General features: G+C 38.2%; 1 protein-coding gene across 1 annotated transcript in view; it reads right to left on the minus strand.

The window, feature by feature from the left end:
• Positions 1-22,650, minus strand: part of LOC118403213 (intersectin-1-like) — a 90,166-nt gene extending 67,516 nt beyond the window's left edge. Inside the window, exon 1 of the mRNA XM_035801798.1 lies at positions 21,640-22,650. Coding sequence (XP_035657691.1) covers positions 21,640-21,727 — 88 coding nt within the window. The 5' untranslated portion in view covers positions 21,728-22,650. The remainder of the gene's footprint in view (positions 1-21,639) is intronic.
• Between the last annotated feature and the right edge of the window lie 503 nt (positions 22,651-23,153).

Here is a 23,153-nt window from a genome sequence, read left to right on the forward strand (position 1 = left end):
GAAGGGGTGTGAATCCAAATACTTGGGGTCATAGTCCCATTGGAAGGAGATAGAATTTTCGTTGCTGCATACATTGTATTTTACAGGTGCAAACTCTCCCCTAAGATAGAGTCTGTTGAACTTGTAGCTTAGCATTAATTTTCTTTTAAATCCAATAGTTCAGTCATAATGAACAGGGGTGCGGAAAAAGCTTACAAAAGTACTACATACAGTACATTTGCAATAGTCTATTTCTGCAGTTTGCATGCTGACCTGATATCATGACAATTCAAATATCTGGTGTCTTTTTTCTACTTTACTTTTTCAACCACAAAATAAACGATAGGTTTAGTAGATGCATCTACAGTCATGTATGATATCAGTTTGCATTGTCAGCATTCCTTTGAAAATAGACTGCTGAACTAACACCAATCTTCAAGTTGATAGCCCCTACTGGGCAAACTTCCAAGTCCTGTCATTTAAATAATAAAGTGTTTTACCAACTCTCTTATCTTCCTGAACTTTATCATTCCTCAATATTGCGTAGTGAAGAATGCAGCGGTGTCAGAATGAAGTCCTGTGGGTGATATCCTTTAATAAAGCAATTTCCTGGGCCCTTGTTCCGCTGCAACTTTCAAAATTGAATTCCCAGATTTTCATCAACTATTGGGGATGTGCAGATTGCCTGGGTAGGATGCGTGAATGCCCTGCATTAGTGGTGGAGCTTTCATTTTATGAAGTTCAGTTTTTTTTCAGCAGGACAAGTTTTTATGTTTCTCCCAAAGATGAAATATATTGTTTTCCTTGGTGTGTTCTGTCATGAACCAATTACCATGTGGAGCTTAGAATTATTGATTATATCAGCATATTAGCTGTTCTAGCAAATCTATGCAAACTATTTGCAGTTTCAGTAAACATGAGCAAAACATTAGCTGTTCTGGCAAATAGATATTAGCAAATACAGGTTTGTAATAGAAAAACCTGTTTTGGTTATTGGCTTCCAACACCAAAACCTGTATTGGTACATGTAATTTAAGGTTTGCATATTGTTTTTGTAAAAGGCAACTTACTGGGAGGGGAAATATCCTGCATTTTCTGGAAAATGTTGCCTTTCTAATTTATGGTGCTAAGTTTTACAATGGACAAGGCTGAAACAGGAGAAATAAGAAAACTATTTTTGGTAGTGTTCTGCCAGATTGACACCGGTATCCCTACTGTGACATAAACACAATTAACTCCGACCAAATAATAATAAAAAAATTCCAATAATAATTTTCTCAGGTGAATATCTTGAATTCCCATACAAAGCTACATTTGTATGATACTAGTCAGTTTAATATGTCATCTTTTATGAAAAACAAAATCAATCAATCACAGATTTTTATCATGTACCTAATTAAGCAAAATTTCTATACATGTGTAACATTTTCATAGCTTACAAGAGGGAATACAGCCATTTAAACATAAGTGCTACCTAGTGTTGATGTTTATTTGTATTCTATGACAGTATTGACCATAGGAGCATGCTGTGTGTGTGTATATTGTGTCCTTGAAATTTTGCATGCTTCATCAATTCACTACTTTAACAGTACTTACTATACATGGTATGGACTTTCTGTGATTTAAAAACATGCATTGGAAAAATTCACAGTAAAGGTTTCATAGAAATTAGAATGAATTATTCATAAAAAAGTGTCAGTCTTTTTTGCTTACAGTTTTCAGAGAATCTAAAAGACTTTTAAAAAATTACTCAACTCTAATAATGATAGTATTAATGACAAAATCTCAAGTGATACTAATTCAGCAAAGGAACAACTCATCATTTTTTTGCAATTGCTGTCATTGTTATAAAGTCCTTCTCTTTGCCACTGTGTTTTATATTTGTTGTCCAGACAAGGAACCACAAACCTAAGTTGTCCTGGTCAAAGTGAAATGCTTGATTATTGAGATGAGGCCTTTTCAAAAATGTCTTAAATGGACTTTGATATCTGAAGTGTACATTCCTCAGAAATTACTGATGCTGCATATTTATAGATCTCAGTCTTTAAATTTGTTCTTTTTTCCATTATTTTGGTGCTCTGGTGGTTAGTGGTGGTACTAAAAATATAGGAGGTTTGTAATTAAACAAAAATAAAAGGTTTGTAATTCAAGGTTTGCGTGTTAGTTTCGTAAAAGGAAAATTATTGTGAGGGGAAATATCCTGCATTTTCTGCAAAATGAGAATACAGTTACACATTTTTACACCAAAATAATGAAAACAAAAATATTACAAATATAGTAACAAAAATACAGCAATGAGAAGATGTGACTTCAATACTGCAACCACAGCTTCAAAATGCCTTTTTCATCTGTGCCTGCCCTCCTCAAGGAATAAGATTGAATTAGCTTTGATTGGTTTTGAGAGGGGTGTCATTACAATTGACCCCTCCAAACAGCATTGGTTTCCTCTGGGTGTGTCTGTTTCCTCCAATGAGTTAATGTCTGGCCCCTTTACAGGGAGGCTTCTCCGTACCTCAAGGAAGCAAGTCTGTATAGCCAATACGACATTGAGAGAGCTTTAGTTTCACACTATTGCTAGAGTAGCATCATAGAAATAACAAATAAAATGTAAAAGTATATATCTAATAGTTATGTCTCAGTAATTTGGAACAGGGTATATGAATATATAAATTTAGATTGAATACAACAAAATTTCTCATTGAGATCTGCTTTCATGTTGATATTTGGATGTTGATAGCATTTTTTTTATAAAATCTGAATACCCAAAAAATGACATTGGTGTGTCAAAATACATCCATGTTTACATCCCATATAAAGTTTAGTTCCTGATATATTTGCGACTGTTTATTTACATGTAGGCATGAGAGAATCTTCAAAATAAAAAAGAGCCTTTGATGGTTACAAAAAAATTTCACACTGCCACATTTTCTTTCAGGGTTCTAGTCAGCGTCCATTCTTCCATCCTTTGACAGAATTTTGTAGTTGGGGCCGGACACAAATTTTGCCCATTCTGTCCACTTTTAAAGACAAAAATCGGCATGTTAAGAAACTTAAAAAATGAATTTTTGCAAAGATCTCAAGGAATTCAGCACAAATGGCATTGAACAAATCTGAGTCTCCTCTACCATCAAAATTTGACCCTCAAAATGCAGGGAATAGTGTTTTAGATGGTCTAAATTTCACAATTACCTGAACCCCCCAAGGATCGTTGCGTCTTCCGCACTCAACAGAATTTCCATTCAAAATTCGGGGGACAGAAAATTTCAGGTTGACTAGAACATTGCCGCCATTGATTCCAAAAAATGTGTCATTAATGAAATTCTACAGGGAAAGGGATGCAACAAGAGTACCGAGTCTACATAATGCATAGCTTAGATTACAAACAGAATGGGAAACCCTTAGAGGGTGGTATGCTTTTGTGTGGTGTTTAGTGCTCACAATAGATGTGAAAAATGTACTGTTATTTCTTATCACTTTCTTTCCAAACATTGTCATTGATCAAAGCATGATTTAAAATCCTATATGTGAACTCAGACTGACCTCTCTCACCAGAATTCAACTTAACATGCATTGGCATAATACCGGTAGTAAGACTTATACCGGTAGATTAAAAATACTGGAACTTAAAGAGATCTACACATGCAACAATAGTTATTTCTGAGCTGTGCACACTTCAGACATCTAGGTGTCCAATACACCATTTACAAAGCATCGATAACAATGCATTCGAAGACAACAAGGCCAAAAGTTTTCAGCATCTTTTTCGGGGTAGGCAGCTCGTCGTGGGACGAACACACTGTCACATTCATTGCCAAATTTATAGATCATAATTACACATGCTCGCGGCACAAGACGAACATGATTCAACAACAATCTTGAATTTCTGTTGGTGACCTACAACTCATGTAAAAGTGTGAAGAACCGTTGCATAATAGCCCGGATCTACGACTGAATGGGCAAAATTGAACGTACGCAGCCATTTTCCCGCCATTTTTATATCTACGCTAGCAGTGAAGTGTTACGTCATAGCGGTTGTGACGGACAGGAGTTAAATGAAAATTCTTGACAGTATACGTCCGTTTTCTCATGACATTTTGTATGCTCATGCAGGTTTATGTTTTATGCATTTACTAACAGAAAAGGAAGGAACATCAGAGGATATATAAAGGTACATAGCGACAGTTAATTGTGCCGTGTTTTTTCCTACCGGTATTTTTACCCCCTCCCAACCACGCGCCCGTTCGCCGTGTAATTCCGCGGCGTGTTACAATTACAATATTACGCTTTTAGCAGGACAAGAGTGGCAGAAAAGTTACACAGAAGAAGTGGCAAGGGTAACCTATAACAGCAACATGTAACTGGAGAAAATTATGCGTTGACAATTTGTCAAATCAGTATGGCTAGAGAAATCGCCGTAAACGTACCGGTATTATGATAATAGATGTTAATACATCTTGAAAAATTTGCTTCTTAGATATCCTTTTAAAGAAAAATCATAGGAAAATATTATTCAATTTTGCTTAAAACACATTTTTATGAACTTTGTAGACACCCTTACTATGAATTGTCATTCTAAATGGTACCTTTTAATAAGCTTGCCCTGTAGTATTTTGTGAGAGTAAAAAATACCAAACAAGTTTTGCTATTGAAAACCTGTAATTATTCAAATATATCAAGCAACTAGTAATATGCTTATACAATTTTGAGCTTGTCCAGGGCAGTTCTGAGCTATGATTGGTTCCTAACAGAAGAAGAAAAAAAAAGAAAAAAAAAACAATATGTTTTCCCTACCAGTGGTGAGCAAAATTAGGTAAAGGATTGTCCATGGTGCTTAATTGTGTGTTGTTGTTAGCATGGATAGTCTAGAATCAAAATATCCACATGAAAACAAAGTCTTAGGGGAACTTCTGTACCTTAATGCACAATTTAGGGGAGTGAACAGAGTCAGATGCCAATTTTCCTCCCTCTCTTCTATTTTCATGATGTCCTTTTTTTAAATCTATCATAAAAATGTCCAGGAATCAACAAATCAAATTGGTATAGCCTTATCCTCTATCTATCACGCTATGCTACCACAGAAAGCCTGCGTCAAGTGCAATGCACAGAAATACAATTATCCTGTAATCCTAAGGCTCTTACAAGTAGACGCCTGTCTCAAATACACAATAAAAAAACAGACACATCTGCTTTACATCAAGTTGTCTCCCTTTTGTTTGGACAGAGTTTATGTAGGTTTTAGCATAACATGTATTAAATGGGAACCACTACCTAGGAGAATATCATGTTACACTGGAAAATGATTTATCATAGTAGTTAGGACACACTAATTTGTTTTCTAGGTTGTCAGATTTGAAAATAAGAATGGTTGAACAGGAAGATGCACATTAAAACAAAGTCAGGGGAAACATCTGTACCTTGGTCAGATTAATATTTTTTCTATAACTCTATTTTTGAAGTCTTTTAATTCTTTGCAAAGAATTGCCAGAGAACAAAGGAAATGAATTAATAATTGAGAAGCACGAAAAAAATTGCGTCATCCAACAGATTTTTCTTGTTTCTTCTTCACTAGTTTGAAGCTTTTCTTCAAATCAAAACAGTTCATGATGAAAATGTGGGCATTTGTATCTAAAAGAAATACAGCTTACTTTATAGTCAATATCTGTATTCACTACTAGGAGATGGTCTTTGAACAAGTTATGTTATACAAAATAGTTAGACAGATGTTTTAGATAGGGATTTCAAACAGAACCCCATTAATGTCTAGTGCAGTCCATCCTAAGCTGGCTGTCAACTGAACTGCCTCCTCCTGATGACAGATTAGCACTTCTCTTAAGGCCACCACAATCAATATTCTTGTTTTTAAGACATTTCTAATGGTGAAATTGTAACAAGCATCATAAAGCAGAGAGGAAAACCTGAACATGATAGATAGATAGATAGATGTTTTATGTTTTAGTGCAACAATTACATCAGTGACAATGTATGGCAGTGTATTGATAAAAGAAGTTGTCTGTATTTACTTAAGAAAATTAACACGCCAAGGCATAAACCTGATTCTCTGGCTTTTGTTTTCATGATGTTTTTCCAGTTTAGCATATTTGTTTTTATTCCAATAACCAACAAATTATATTGGTGTGGCCTTATCTCTCAGAACAAATCTAACACGACCATTACTGACTTCACCACGTAGAGCAGTAAATGCCCTGAAAATCCTCAGCACTCAACATCAAAGACCGTGCAGCAAGAAGGTCAAAGAAGTGATCTAGAGAAGCCCCAGTGATGAGTGTATGAGAACTAACGGGTAATAACAGCAGTCATGATTTCAGAACCTTGGGCATCTCTGCCAAGTGGTTAAGCCTGTTGATATGAGACTGGGTGAAATTCTAATCACTGCAGCTGTTAGGATAATGACAGTAGTGATTTCAGCACTCTGGACAGCACCACTACTGAATGGCAAGGCCTGTTGATATTAACCTAGATTAAACTCTGATTACCACAGCTGTTAGGATGACAACAGTACTGATTTCAGACTTTGGACAGCACCACAACTACGTGGCAAGGCCTTTTGATTTTAACTTAGATTAAACTCTGATTACAACAGCTGTTATTAGTGTTAGCATGATTACAGTAGTGATTTCAATACTCTGGACAGCACCACAACTAAGTGGCAAGACCTTTTGATATTAGCTTGGATTTAACTCTGATTACAGGAAGTATTACCAAGTGTTAGGTACTTATGGGTCTGTACTAGAATTTACATAGTTATGAATGTTTTAAAAAAAAGTTGGCATAGTGGTTCAAAGAAGTGATCTAGAGAAGCGCCAGAGATAAGTGTATGAGAACTAATGGGTAATAACAGCAGTCATGATTTCAGAACCTTGGGCGTCTCTGCCAAGTGGATAAGCCTGTTGAAAAGAGACTGGGTGAAATTCTTATCATCGCAGCTCTTATAGTGATAACAGTAGTGATTTCAGAACTCCGGACAGCACCAAAACTAAGTGGCAAGGCCTTTTGATATTAACCTCGATTAAAATTTAATCACCACAGCTGTAAGGATGACAACAGTACTGATTTCAAAACTTTGGACAGCACCACAACTACGTGGCAAGGCCTTTTGATATTAGCCTAGATTAAACTCCGATTACATTAGGTATTACCAAGTGTTAAGTACTTATAGGTCTATACTAGAAGACTGCTATGAATGTTTAAAACAGATGGCCAAGTGGTCTTACTGGCCAAGCATCCTTAAGTTTGTAAACCCTGCTTCTTCTACTGGGTCATTGTATGACTCAGGTAGAAGAGATGCTGTTATATTCTCTATATGTCATATGAGCCGTATCATCGTAAACCGATGGTAACGTCAGGCTCATGATTAATCTGATTTCTAAAAATATTGGGTGCCAAAGGTGGGAAGATACTTATGGACAGATGAATTAACTCTGACAAGTCATGCGTCAACCTGCATGCAGTTCAAGCAATAACGCACCATGACTCAGACAAGGTTAAAGGAACACGTTGATACAATCTGTTTCTAGGAAGTTTCTTTTACAAGCTGGCAGTATTTTATGGCAATTCTTGGATCTCTCTTTGACTCAACTGGTAGCAACCTCACTGTTGACCTCCTGCTGACAATAATCAGTACATAACTGTAAGACCATGGCTCAAAATAGGTTGGGGCGGCACACATCTTTTGGAAAGGACTTAGAAGGGGGGTCCCATGTTCGAGTAGCTGGTTCAAGGACATTAAAGGAAACAGCTAGTAACCTCTCCCTGTAAAAATATACCCTGCTACTTAAAAAAGAAGGAAATATGCTGCTACAGATATATGTGCAACTAGGCACTACAAAATGTGGTGCTTCTTTGATATGCAGTAATGATAAGTGAGAAAAGTCAGTGAATAATTTCATCAGTCGTCAGAGACCCTGTTTCATCTTTACATCCTACTAACTTTTTAGGTAATGTCAACCTGCCTATCCCCATAGTCAATACATATTTTGCACCAAATAGTTAATGCTAGTTCACAACCATCCAAGGGGTAACCTACATGTGTATCCGTTGTTTTAAAAACAGCATATTTAGGGACATCAAGTCACAGGTAGTGTTTTAAAACTGCAATGTTTTGAAAATGTTTCAATTTGAAACCGTCCATCAACTTGATATCCCTAAATACACTATTTTAAAAACAACGAATGTAGGTGACCCTGTGGATAAAGGTGAACTAGTATTTTATTAGCGTAAGAAAGTTGCCTAGTGAATGAAAAGGCAAAGCATCTTACTGTCCATAAAACGTAATACGATATATTTTGACAATTACAGGAAAAGACAGCACTTCGTAACATGAACAAGCGCACTGCTATTTGAGGAGACATTTCATGGCTCTTCCCTTGCATTAAAGTCAAGGGCATGAAAGGTCAGATGTAATATACAGTGTTGTTGTGCTAAAAATACATCAGATTCTTTGAGTTGAACACATCATTCATATTGGCTGCCTTTTAATGGCAATAGTTTTGAATAAATTTTGTTTTTGATAGGTTTATCCTAAAGTAGGGCACAAACTTTGCATACTGCTGAGTTACAGAATTTTAAATAATATCATCTGTATCATTTTAAACCTAGAACAAGATATATCAAATTTCATTCAAGAATAAGGACTCAAAGAATAAAATGGTTGTTGCAGAACATTACCATACATCATGAATTGTACCATGTACAATTGTAGTGCAATATCTATCATCATCAATATTTATATATGCATACATTAAATGGATTTCTTGGAATATCTACTCTCATATCAACTGTTCAAGCCCTAATTTTTTATCAAAGTGTGACTTTGTCACTTACATGTCAGGTAAAACATTTCATGTTCTTTCAGGCAGCCAAGAAAAAGAAAAAAGTCTTGGGTCGTTTTTTCTAAGAACGGTGGGCTAACTGTATAGTGGAAATCAACTCCCAATAATTCAAAGCGGCTACCCACTTGTCTTGAGATCAATAAATAAATAACAACTGACAAGACATTTTTTTCTTAGGCCTTATCACATGGAAGATGGATTCAGAAGATGTTCCTGAAAAGAGTGTCTTTTATCATTGAGCCAGACACAAATGGTAGACATAAATATGGCACCATCTGGTAAAAGATTAATCTTCATAACTGTATAGATACTGATAGAGCTTGTGGTAGTCCGTTAAGAGATATATCTATATGAATATCATTGCTGAAAACCACTTTTTCTCTCTAGGCACTGTTTGCAAAACAGCTCACATCCGTAACTGTTATCTCTACTTGGTCCCAGCTGTTACAAAATGACCTGATCTAGTTTAACATAATTAAGCTTCACTAAAGTAATGTTGTACAACAATCAAATTGCTGAGCCTTCAATGCTGCTACATGAAGATTTACCACTGCCATCAGGAGTCGTGGGAAGTCTATCTAAAAGGCTCTCATTTTGCCGGAGCCATTTATTGGGTGGCGCGGGAATGCGATAAATTCTCATCGCCCGCGTAGGGTGGATACGGCAGACTGATATCGGATTATAAGATTCACAATCAGCGTTTGCTTTGTGCTGTTGGCATAAGAGGAATTGTGTCGATGCAAACTGAATACCGATACAAATACATAACTCTTGTTAAACTCTCTGAGAAAAAAAGGTTTTTACTTGTTTCTCATGTCAGCTATCAAAGTCTTGAGATTTTGATATCAGCCATTTAACATCTTGAGCCTTTTGGGGGGAAAATTAAGAATTCTTTTTTAAAAGAATCTCGAAATTTTTCCAAACAAATTTTGAATAATGAAGCATGAAGACTATCACTGGGGGTATTATGATCAATTCTGTCCTTTCCACAAAATATCTGACACAAATATAAAATTTGAAAGTATACAGGCAATATTCCAAAACCTAATGCTTAGTCCAATTTTAATTTGCTTGGTGTTATGTACAGTCAGATCTGTATATTGAGTAACCATCTCAGCCTGCATAACAACCACCTCGTCATTGTGGCACTTTTCGTTGATCCCTCTAGTGTATTTTTCCCATGGACCGAGCATTATTGAGAATTCTGTCCATAGTGGACCATGGTCTTCTGTGTCCATTTTATAGTCTGTCGGGTGATAACTATAAACAGTTCAGACTGAATGTGAATGCAGCTCTGGCGCTAAAGGCCCTTACATTGTAAAAACTGACCTTGAGTCTGAAAAGCTTTTAATATTTTCACTGACTCCATCTGAACTGACTCCATCTGATGCTACCATTAGAATGCTATGAAAAACAGTACCAGAAGAATACCATGCCTTGATAGCATTATTCTAGTACTTTACTACTTGTTACCAGCTAGGCAACATGTAATATTCTGTTCTGCTGAACCATACCCTAAATTTAAGTGTAATGCACTGTTTTAGGGCTGTGTTGGTGCAATGCTTTCAATTTTTATCCACCACTTAGGTGCCATTTATAACAGGGAGCTAGCAAATCATGGCGGTATCTTTGTGCTTTGAAAACACAGGTTGCAAAAAAGCCAGGCGGACCTCTTGTGTGATTTTAGGTGAGGTATAAAGCTATCATGGTTTAACATACACTTTTATCTAAGCAATACAAAAGCTGTTATCCTGCTATAGTTACAATATGGCAGACATTATCTTCCAACAGTGTTAATGGTTTAGGGCCCAGATAGCGGTAGATCATACGAACACAATCAGAGTGCATTCTAGGAATAGTAATGTATATACTGCACAATTCAGCTCTCTTGTAAAGCAGAGGCTGTCTTGAACCTTTTTTGTTGGTTGGTTCTGCTTTGTTGAAAATTCTGTGACATGAAGACTGTACAAAAACCTATGACAAAAGTGACAACATCATTTCAGATTACAAACATTAAAATGTATCAGCCCACTACTGGCATTGCCATCATTCAACTTGAGAAAAAAAGACACTCATGAATGGACATTTGCTAAAAAAGAAATAAATTGCATACTTCGTAAAAAGATACTGCTGAGTTTCAAAGTACACGTCCTGTAATAGCCTTTGACCCCTTACTCCCAAAAAATCTAGGGTGGCATAATTTTTCCATATATAGTCGACAGGTGACCGGAGAAGCACAACATTCTTTTTCTTAGGTCGAACCACCACCAGTAAATCAGCACTATGGCCAGGTACTGGCACTATCATTCAGCAACAATAACATTACTAATGGCAGTGACATACAGCTCTGTCTACCTTACGTGGCAATTTTTAGATTATGGATGGCCTCTGTGTTACATCTTTATGATATGTCGTATATCATGTGTCCAAACTCATTTGTAGCTATGACTACATTGATGATATATTTCCTGGAGTTGAACCATCAGTTTACATCAGCAATAAGAACATTAAAAAATGTCATGTCCCTAGAAATAACCCTGCATTTCACTGTTTAATCCAATTATAATGTGAAGAAAATATGACTTGACTAGTGGCTAAGCTAGCAAACACAATATTGAGAGGTCATAGATTTGATTCCTGGCATTACTAACTGGACATTTGATATTTGGAAAAGGCACTTATTATATACAACATTCCTCACTCCACCCAGGTGTAAAAATGGGTACCTGACTTTGGTTAGGGAGTAATAGAGAGTAGAGGGAATGGAATGGGCTCTGCCTTTCGATACCCTATCCTAGACACAGGATAACATTCTACTGCGCCTAAGGCCTCAAAAAGGCTATGGGACATTTTATAGCATAAAGACTTTCTTTTGATTCTCGTAGATACATATTATAAATCAAACGACAGAGTGAAGCTAGATTTATAAATAATGCAGTGACTCTTACAATGGATAAAAGACCACATTTTTCACTATAATTTCTTTTTGTTTATTAATATTGAAACCATGGGAGGTTGATATTCTATGCAGCAATATGAACCCTGAATGAGCATAAAGCAAAGTTATTCAAAGTCATAAATGATTTTCTAATATAATCTAGTGCAATGGAATTGGAAATATGATATTTTATTTAGCTTGAGTGCTGTTCATTTAACCTTCCTTTGGCTGTGAGCAGTTTTGCACACAGAATTTGTATTGTCTGAGGCAAACTTGGCAGTAAGAATGTTAAACACACCCAAATGTTCTATTCTATCAAGTCAGTTGTAGTAGCAATTTATTATACAACATCAAAGTAATAAACGCATAAAAGATGACATTCTTAACTCAGCAAGAGAAATCCATCCATTAGAGAAAAATCCAACAAAATACGTTATTTGACATATTCTTTTCTGCTTGGGAATATTATCTTGAACCCAAGAGAGAGTTTTCAAAAGCATAGCCTTTCATAAGGGCTTATCAAGCTACTTTTGCACAATGGATCTCTCCGTAGGGTATTGGGTAAATGGTCTCCTGTTACAGTTTTGCAGGTACAGGTCATCGTTTGCATTTTGATGAGTTGCCCTTGAAAGCTATGCTGAATAATCTGTTTCATATCGTTTCCTCCATTTGAGGCTGCCATGCTGAGAAATCAACAGCGTAGGCTTTTAGAATGTATCTGATTGTTCCTAGGAAAAAGGAACAATAAATAAAGCCTCACAGGGACATCAATATAGTGTTTTAAAGGGTGGTGTTCTTGGTGGATGGGAGGTCAAAATAGGGGCTTTTCGGTCACGATTTGAATCCAGTTGTCAGCATGTGGAAATGGCTTGGTTAAGCTGTGTGTAAAAGGTTTGGACAAGCTGCTTCAGGGTTCGCTTTCCATCAATGTCATTGGATCATTCTTTCAGTGTCTACATCTAAACAAGTATCTATATACATTTGTATATCACCTGAGTGGCAGCAAATGGCAGCTCACTACAGACCCTTGTGATTTAGCCCCGCCTGTTGTAAGCTCCTCACAATTCAATTCCTGGCTGCAAAGAGGTAGTAGTTGGCCCACCCAATAACAATATGGCAGTGTGAAATTTGTAAAAAAATTTGTAAAAAAAATGCTAACAAATGAAGTTCAGAAGCCTTTTTCAAGCCACAGGGGCAGTGGGTTGTTATGTCTGGGGCACGGTACTGGATGACAAAGCCCATCACTCTCTTTCCATCACCTTTTACCTCCCTACTAAAGTCAAGCATCCATTTATACACCTGGGTAAAGTGACATGTAAAGTGCCTCTCCAAAGGACATGACGTTTGGGCAAAAATGCCAGAAACAGAACCTATGACCTCTTGAACTCAATGTCCTCTAACCTAGCCACTGTGCCATTTGATGCCACAGTGAAATACCTGACCTTTGTGTTACCTTGTGTTACCACTGGATATTCTGTCAAAGATTTACAATTGACATTACAACCAGAGTCAATAGGCGTGCATTTGGGAGTGTGCCAATGTGTGCAGACCATCTTGAGGCCATGCCATGGATTTGGCATCATTTGCGGAACACTCATACGCCATTTACAACTTCTAAATCACACAAACACCCACATAAACACACCATAGACGATCCTAAAGTAGCCTCACTCCATAAAGTGTCACTTACACCTCATTCTTGACCAACTATAACACACAATGTGACCCTATCTTTCCTATGTAACTGTCTGTGGGATATCTGGGAATGAATGCATGTTGACCAAACTTGGCAGCGTAATTCCCCGTTGAGTATCGTATTCTGGATGCGTTTTACAGTGCCAGGTGTCACGGCCTGTTACGCGGAGATGCCCGGGAGTCAGTCCCCCCGCTCGCAACACGGCATTCTTACGGAGCAACGGTTATCATCAGATGCAATCTTGATGGTATCTGCCCTTCATAACTGTCTTGTTAGACCCTCGTTCCTGTTATTGCCCACTTAAGTATCGTTGGGTGGCAAAGGGCACGGCAGATTGGACTGCCAGCACATCTTGTGTGGTTGTGGATGTGGTGAGTGCAAACTGCAAAGAGATGCGCTCAACGTGCCCAGAAAATAAATCTAACCAAATGGTACAATAAGACTTCTGATTATACATGTACAAGAAGTGTTAAATCTAACTTTTGATCTTTTCTTTTTGAAAAATTAGATGTCTTCAATACTTCCATTCAGGTAATTATCATAATCTTTATTCACAAATTCATGCCCAAAAGCTAAAAGCAAGTCAGAGGACACACACAAATACCATAAAGTAAAAAAAAAAAGTACAAAATGTGCAGTCTAAATATCTATCTGCATGTTTCTACATACATTCCTGACTTTACTGATATTAGGCTAAAATACTGCAGTATAAAACTAGTAAATAGGGAAAGAAAAAATGCTACTAAGATCATGTTCTTCCTTATATCATCTTATTGCTTTTTATTTTTTCAAGCCTTTTCTACCTTTTGGGCTAAACATATAGATATAAATGAAAATGACAAGTCTCCATGTGTTATAGTATTTCTGAGCAAATAAAAGGCTAAATCATTACAATCATGACTGTTCAAAAGACTCAATTACACCAGTATCTTTTCTTAACCCACAACCTAATAGGCACCTCCTAACCCTTTGAATTCTCTTACAGCCAAACTTTCAGTACCATGAACAGAATCCGTTCACGTCATTCCCTTATCTTGGCTCTGGGCCCAGCTTTTTTTTCCCCAGTCTGAAATCCGATGCTGGTCCGGCTCTAGCGTCAAACTACAGCGGAGATCTTATCGACTTTTCCTGCACACGCAATCATCTGTCAAGGACGGGAAGGCTAAGAAGCAATCCTGCAGTCATCAGCCATGTTTGGCTGGAGGGTATACGGGGTGATTAAAAATATACTACAGTTTTCCTTACGAGCAACACTTATCATTGGGTGTGACAGATACAGACGTAATCAAGAAAGAGGCATTTACGGGTAATTACTTACCTCCATGAAAAATTGAGGTATAGTTTAGGGCGTGTCTGTGTGCGTGTCTGTTTGTGTTTCTGGATTTTGTAGTCAGCATAACTTTAGAGCCTCTGGATGGCTTGTATGTGGGTAGGTCTTGGGAAGATGAAGGTTAAGGTCAATGTTGGGCCCCCTAATGGCTTCCTAAAACCAAGGGCACAACCCGCCATACGTGCAAATACGTGCTGTCTATGTGCCAAAACGTCCGCAATCTTTTTGGCACCGTAAATGGTAAGTACGGCCTCCGTACAAACTCGAAGGGAATCCAACAAATTTTGGAGCACGCAGACACGCCGTAGAACATCACATGCAGGCAAAACTTTGTGTGACATCTGGCTGCGGATTCATCCCCCGTACGTGCCAGTACGGGCAATGTGCCTGCCCTGTACAGCCTGAACATTTTTAGATATATAAGGCGGACGTGGCCTCCAAAAATCAAATTGCACGTACGGTGGGTTGTACCCTTAGCTTTAAGTATTGCAGCAGAAAAATATTATTTTTATATCTTTTAACCTGGCCTTGCTATATGTATGGTTTTGATTTATTTTTGTGGCAAAGAGCTTGTAATGTGAGGAAGAATTAGTGTAGGTTCGGGCCTCCTAGCTTGCTAACGCTAGCTTACGTGCACAATTATCCGTGGGGTAACCTATATCCGTTGTTTTTAAGAATAGGGTATTCAGATCGAGTTGTCAACTCCACAGACAGTTGTTTCAAACTGCAATATGTTCAAGATATTGCAATTGATATCCGTATATTCCCAGGTTTAGATGCAATGGATATAGGTTGTCCCATATATACAGTTGATCTACGTGTAGTGTTAAATGTGACGTTATGTGTTCACTTTTGTCCTACGATTTGGACACCTGTCATAACTGAAAGCTTGCATGACATCTTGTCAAGGCATAAAATAATGGATTAATACCTTATTACAATTTACAGCCTCTGTCGACCAATTAGACGAAGGGATTCAAATTCAATATGATGTTGACGCAAGATAGAAGTTTGACCTCCTGTTCCTCAGGAATGTCCCTTCCTACGATTCCGACACACAAACTTTATAAGAATCGATTGACTTGCTGATAATAAGATTGTACTGTAATGGCAGGATTAGCCTAGAGCAAATGTAGGGCTTGAAATAATTTTATCCCAAACATGCACCAGACAAACTTTACCTGCAACATTCTGTTTCTTTTCCTTTAAGGCCACGCCAATGACATAAGACGGTTCTTGGATTTTTCAAAATTGAAACAATAACACAAAAACTGAGCTCTAATACATTGTTGAGTTTCAGGCAGTGACTATACTTGTAGTGAAATGTAGTTTTCCCTAAAAGGCTCCCAACTGTTTGTCCAGTACAGGTAGACATAAGGTACACCTGCACAGCTCCAATTTTATCTGCAATAATCCATATATGCCCAGTAAATGGACCAGTGCAGGTAAGGTGCAGGTAGACATTAGAAATACTGGTACACCTGCACAGCTCCAATTTTACCTGCATTGACCTGTACATACCCAGTGCATTGACCAGTACAGGTTAGGTGCAGGTAGACATCAGAAATACCTGCACAGCTCCAATTTTACCTGCACACTTATATATCCTGTATATGCACCAGTGCAGTTTAGGTGCAGGTAGCCATAAGAAATACTCTGGTATACAATACCTGCACAGCTTTTTACTTGCACTAACCAGTACATACCCAGTTCATGGACCAGTGCAGGTTGGTGCAGGTAGACATCAGAAATACCTGCACAATTGTAACTATCATTCTAACTGCACTATCCTGCATATGCAGGCGGCATTTTGAGCCCTGGAACATAAAAGTAACAAAATTTTATCCCGATCCCTTTATTATGAGTGAAGATTAAGAATCAGAGAGCAAGAAAAAGATCTAATAAAGTTGTGTAACGTTATCATTTTCTCAGAAGATTCAGTTAGAAAAATTGATTTCCTGCTTTAATACTAGTGCAGTAGTGTTGCCAACTTCTACTGTTGAATGTAGATATTGTTGTAGCTAACATGTTCAAAGTTAACTCACTAGAATAGCAATACTACAAATAGATTTTGTCTCATTATTTTATTTAACATAAATTAAATCATGATTCCATCAGCTATCAAAAATATTGCAAAATTAACCCATTTATAAGAAACGTTTAATCATTCATACCATCTAGACCAGTTTTGTCTTCTTTCAAATCCTGTAATGCTGTATTTTAATTGGACTCCAAATAACTGCCATCTTTCAAAATAACAAGTATATGTGCTGCACTCTATCAACAAAGCTGTTCTGTGTCAAAAGGCATTTTTCCTGGTTGGCCATGAATAATTAAACGCTGGTAACCCAAGATGACAAAAAACAGTGATACTATTTTGATGAACAGATTTTGGCTCATCTAAAAGATTTGGAACTTATCAGATAATAGCAAATGAAATGAATTATCTAAAACACTAAATGTAAATGTATCTTTCTATAGAAATTATTTTTCTGTTTCAAGTAACATGTTTTGTTTGTATACCCTGAGTTACTTAGTAATACATAATATATGTTATAACCTTTTATATATTTTCTTAATGTATACTTGAATTGAAGTGTTCTATGCAGATTTGGTCTCCTTAAAAACAATTTGACTAAATTCACTGGAGCTATCCAACTTTTTGAAAACCTAATAAATAAATAGATACAGCAAAGCAATTGCAAGTCATCTACATAACCCATAAACTAACAGAATAACACTTCAAACTTCAAGTGCAACTCCGATATTCCAATGTCAAGGAGTAAACTTTAAGTCAGATGCACTAACGTTAGTTCACCTTTACCCACAGAGTAACCTATATCCATTGTTTTTAAAAACAATGTAATTAGGAATATTCAGTTGACGGCGGTTTCAAGCTGCAAGATTTTCAAAAACCTGCAGTTTGAAACCATGGCCCGTCAACTTGATATTCCTAAAAACCCTTTAAAAACAACGGATATAGGTTACCCCACAAACAAAGGTGGGCTAGAGTTACATTGAGCCATCAAATCAGTCTAGTGTGTGGGAAGTGTTCCCTGTATGGTATTGATCGTACAATTAGCTTATCGATAGGGAACATCTGGACCGCAGCAATTACATGTCATAATTGTTTTCATATAAGAGAATATGTCATACAAGTCACAAACATGGGCCAAATTATGGCAAAATAGAAAATCCAGTCTATACACCAATTTCAATTGAAACTGTTCCATTCTTTCAACACAAACTACAATTTGAGTTGAATTCTCACTATTCAAAAGTATCCCATTCCATGAAGTCTATTGGAGACTGCATCTTGAAAGCTAACTGTCCGAATAGGTAATCATGGGAATTACTTGAATGCATACCAGAACAGACCTGTTGTCTAGACCACAGAGCCTTAATTGTACTTTAAAACCTGATTTTTTCTTTGTACAGTATATAATCATCTGTATCTGTCTGTATCAATACAGCCAGTATAACTGCCCTTCAGCTTTGCAGGCATGTGGTGTGGCAGCAGCTGGTTGCAATGCACTGAACAACTTGTCACACCCACTTGTCACATTGAGCTGTAAGTGTTCTTTGAAACTCTCCAGTAAGGATGGCCCTACTGCGCAGGCTTTTAGCTAGGATTTTATAATAGGGAGTCCAAACTTATTGGTGAGTCACGGTAAGTGACTATTGTAGGGGGGGGGGGTCTTGGGGCGTCCACCTTCCATGGTGCAGAGTTTTTGATGATTTTAAGTTTAAAAAGTGCATTCTTAGGTATCCTAAGAGGCAAAAATACTGTTCCAGATGACCTGATAGCATCCCTGGTCATCAGAAGTTCATGCTTGTCAGACAATTTTCTCCCCAGTGTAAGGGCGTCCAGGGGCATCAAATGTCTTGTTATTCTAAGAAAAGTGCGTCCAGATGACGCGTTGATACATGCCTGGCTAAAAGCCTGCTGCTGTGCTTGGCGATAACAAATTCCACTCTTTGATAGTTCTGGGAAACAGCTAGTATAACTGCCCTTCAGCGTAGAACACCAGCTTTGCAGACACGCGGCGTGGCAGCAGCTGGTTCTTTTGCACTGAACGACTTGTCACACCCACTTGTCACATCAAGCTGTAAGTGTTCTTTGAGACTATCCAGTAAGGATGGCCCTACTGTGCTTGGTGATAGCATATTCAAGACTTCTATATAGTTCTGGGAAAATCTAAATGTAGTTCTGGGAAAATCCAAATTTTGAACACATCAATCCTTGGCAGGTAAGTCTAGCACTTGAATTTCTCGTTCTTTTCTGAGCCAGTATTAGATACAAACCAGTTCCATACAATAATGTGGTCTCCTGTCTGAATAAAATATATATGGTTACCTTCAGAGTCCAGAATTTCAGGCATTATACTACATCAATTTCATTTCTTGTTCCTCGGATTTAAAACAACAACAACACTAGAGTAGATTGAAGTACCTGTGTATATTTACGACAATTGGCTGTCCTTGGTGCTGAACTGTATGTTATTATTATCATGGATAGTCTAAGATTGGAATATCTAAATGAAAACAGTCTGAGGGGATAGTCTGTACCCAGGTACACACAGTCTCAGGGAGGGAACATAGTTAAACACCCAGTTTTTCTCCCAACGCTCTGTTTTCAACATGTCCTTTTGCTAAAACATCAAATAGAAATGTTCGTAAACCGACTTAAAGAAACTATACTGGTGTGTGTATATTTGTGATGATTTTTGGCTGCTCAGCTGAAGATCTGCCCAAGGCTATGGAGGATAGGGAAGGATCATGAGAGTCATGTCCATCCATGCAACCAGCACGACCGGCTGATGATGATGACTGGTGTGGCTAACATTTATATATTATGATAAGCAAATGGAAAACATAGCAAGCATTACTTACTCACTCCACAAAGTCTATGCAAATTGGTGCAAAGTCCTTTGTGACACACTAAGCCACTACCACCTGGCAGTATGGAATAATAATCTCCCTTAAATTGCAAATCATCGTTCAGCAACATAAATCTATCAATCTACAACAAACCACAATTTTTAAAAAATATGAGATTCAGAGAAAATATCACTTGATGAAGTTCAAACTTACTAGTAACCATTTTTCTACTTGTTTGAAGAGTACCCAAAATTACCTTTTGCTAGATTATCTGACATATTGTAATTGCAAAATCTGATTCAAGTCTACTGTAATATGAAAAAGCCAAAATGTATCCATTCTATACTACTATATATTCATAGTTTACTCTTAAATTATTTCTCTTCAAGAGAATAAGTTTAGCTGTGAATTTCATACTCATTATAAAATGCAGTACCGTAAATGCAAGCAAAATTCATTGGCCTCAGGCTAACGCATAAGAAGCCCCTACATATTTCATGTGCATAACTACAGGCTTTATTGATTATATCGCCCTTTGTAACACAGATTACATATTCGTTAGATGTACCTGTGAGGAATGGAGCCTGGCAACGTTTTGACATCCTCACATTAATAAACTCTCCTTACATATAAAAATCGAGTGCTACATCTTATTTGGCCAGGAATCACTGTTCCACAAAAATGCTTCGTGGTCTAAAATGTATCTTGCTAATGGAAACAGCGCAAGCCATAAAATATATGCTACCATGTGTAATTCAAAAGACATCACAGCATTAGAAACAGGTAATAGTGAATGCAGCTTGTGTATATAAACAGGTTATGGGTTTATTTCATCCCCTAGATATGATGGTATTTTCTCACATTTGCCTCTATTGAGAACCCAATCTTGATGTGTACAACACTAATGATCACTCTATCACACCAACAGATTCAAATGTGTTACCAACGTAATGTAATACTGAATCCAGCTTGTATAGATATAAACAGGTTATAGGTTTATTTCATTCCCTAAAAGACGGTATTTGCTCACATTTGCCTCTATTGAGTGAGAGTCATTTTGAGAACCCAATCTCGGTGTGTTCAACACTAATGATCACTCTATCACACCAACAGATGTAATTCCAAATGTGTTACCAACCTAATTGACGTACTACCTGCCAATTTGCTACAGCCACAAAACTCGGGTGTTCTAATCTTCCCGGCGTTAATCGGAGCTAACTTGTGCGCGGAATATCAATTGCCCATCGGGAAAGCCTTTCCCTGTGATTTGGAAGACTCTATTTCACAGTGGTTGCCCTAATCATCCGCTTGAAAAAGCATCCTGTAGATATGGTTGATCATCCCCACCCTAAAATATACCTCGCATGTTATTCTTATCACTTTTCTGTGTACCCCCTACCCTGCAGTGCTGAGTTTATTTGTAATAACAGAACACTCCTTTTTAGGGAACGCCCTGCGAACAAAGCCTGCATGGAAGCAGAAAATGTCATTTTACACTTTCTGCCCCGGTTTAACATCCAGCACTGCATCAAAACAAATGTATCCCATCATCACAACCCCTACAGCATGTCATCCCCTGACCGCGACCTTTTACACACAACGTGGCTATCTAGTCCTTTCCGTGATGCGCCCTGATGTATGACGGGCTGTCCGGATCTCTCCAACGTTGCAACGGTTAAGCCGCTAATGGTCGTTCCAACCATCATGGCACATTTCATCAACAGACGGAATGTCACTTTGTATACCAGTTGCCTCGAATTGCTATCAAACCTTCCTAGCACTGTTGCTACAGGGCTAGATCATAGGCAGATACCAGCAGACAAGGCTAGTTTCGAGGTGTGATTTTTTACACCAATTTCAGCCAATCTGAAGAGATAGTATCAACCGCAATGATGGCTATTAACTAAAACGAAGGGTGGGAAGGCGTTAATAAGGGATTAAGTTCCCGTAAAATGATGGGACTTACTTTCATTTTCCAGCTCCAGCAAGTAATTTTCGTCCTCCCAGTGCAAATTTTCCTCCAGGACTTCTTCTTCAACGTAATCGTCTTCCATGGTTGTCCTTTCTCCCGCAGCCACGTTTTCCGGTTGTGTTACTCCGGCTCAAAAATATCCGCACAAAGGTCCCGCCGATTTACGCAGAAACATTCCACAGGCAGAGAGAAGGTTCCTGGTGGAGTGGCATGTTGCCAGCCGTTTCATCTCTGGTCAGGAATCCGACTGCTGCAGGCCAGCACTACCCACATGATAATGGCTTCATTACGGCTGCTTGCGCCACCTGTTAACCGTGATTGGGCCCTCCCTGGGGCCCCTTGCCATCCACTGCTAAATATGGATGTGATCGTTTATCTCCGATAATCGTATCACCTGCTGAAATCCCACTTGCGCCGGGACCGTGATACGCTACCATGCGGGAGAGCCAAGCACCCGGGCAATCTCCGTGAGATCTGGTCTCTCCCTCTCTCTTGCCTTGAGCGAACACGTTTTCCTCCAATCTCGGGGTTGCGCGACCAGCCCACGTTTATCGCAGCCAGAAATAAAGTTATGGGGGCAGGAGACAATAGTTCACTATAAATATTTTAGTCTCATATCTCCACAGCACACTTTGGCCGTCACTTTGGGCGGACGTGGTAAGACGTAGTAGCCTCAGCACGTCCGCAGATGCCTGCAGCTAGAACCAAACTGCAGCCAAATCTATTTGCAGGAGAAATCACTGGGAAATTAAATTCCAGGAACAGCCAATTTGGCAGAGATAATTTGGCAAGACGTTAGATGTTTCCCACGGGAGGAAGACCTCATAAAAATAGATACCTTATTAAAAAGACCAATGGAATTTCCATGGAGATGGCTAATACATAACAACCTACCAACGGCCTTTCGAGCTGAAATGTCCCGGAAAAAAAGAAATGGGCAGGGATAGTCAGCAAATTCCACAGCTGTAAAAAACGATCGGGCCAGCACAAAGGAACCTGCGACTGCACATTACCAGTACCGAGTGCCCTCGGGGAATATATCATTAGGGCCGTACCATTCCCCTCCAAATGGCCTCTACAAAATAAAACATGCAAGAGGGATCAATTAATGAAGAACTTCTACTAAAATCAACACTTCAGAACTGAACTACATTGTCCCAAAGTAAGGATAATGCACCCAAAGTGGCTATTTATCGAGAAGTGGGAAAAATGGAAAAGTGCATGGGTTCACTTTCTGTGTAATGATCCCAGTGAAACGCACCCCTCCATAATGTCATTTCCCCACTTCTATTGCAATTTTAATGTGGCGGGCCATGAGGGATTGGGCACGTCTATCTCTGGAGTGGACCAAGGGGGGTTACAAGTAGCCGACCTCCCGCACCTGCTCAAGACAACTTGCGAACTGTTGTTGACAGGGACGTGATTGTGCAAATAACCTCCTGGTGAAAACGTAGCGACACCCTGACCAAAACGTGCGCGAGTCCTAGATATGACTATATTGGTGATGA

This window comes from Branchiostoma floridae, chromosome 16, assembly GCF_000003815.2.
Source record: "Branchiostoma floridae strain S238N-H82 chromosome 16, Bfl_VNyyK, whole genome shotgun sequence".
NCBI classification, from domain to species: domain Eukaryota; kingdom Metazoa; phylum Chordata; class Leptocardii; order Amphioxiformes; family Branchiostomatidae; genus Branchiostoma; species Branchiostoma floridae.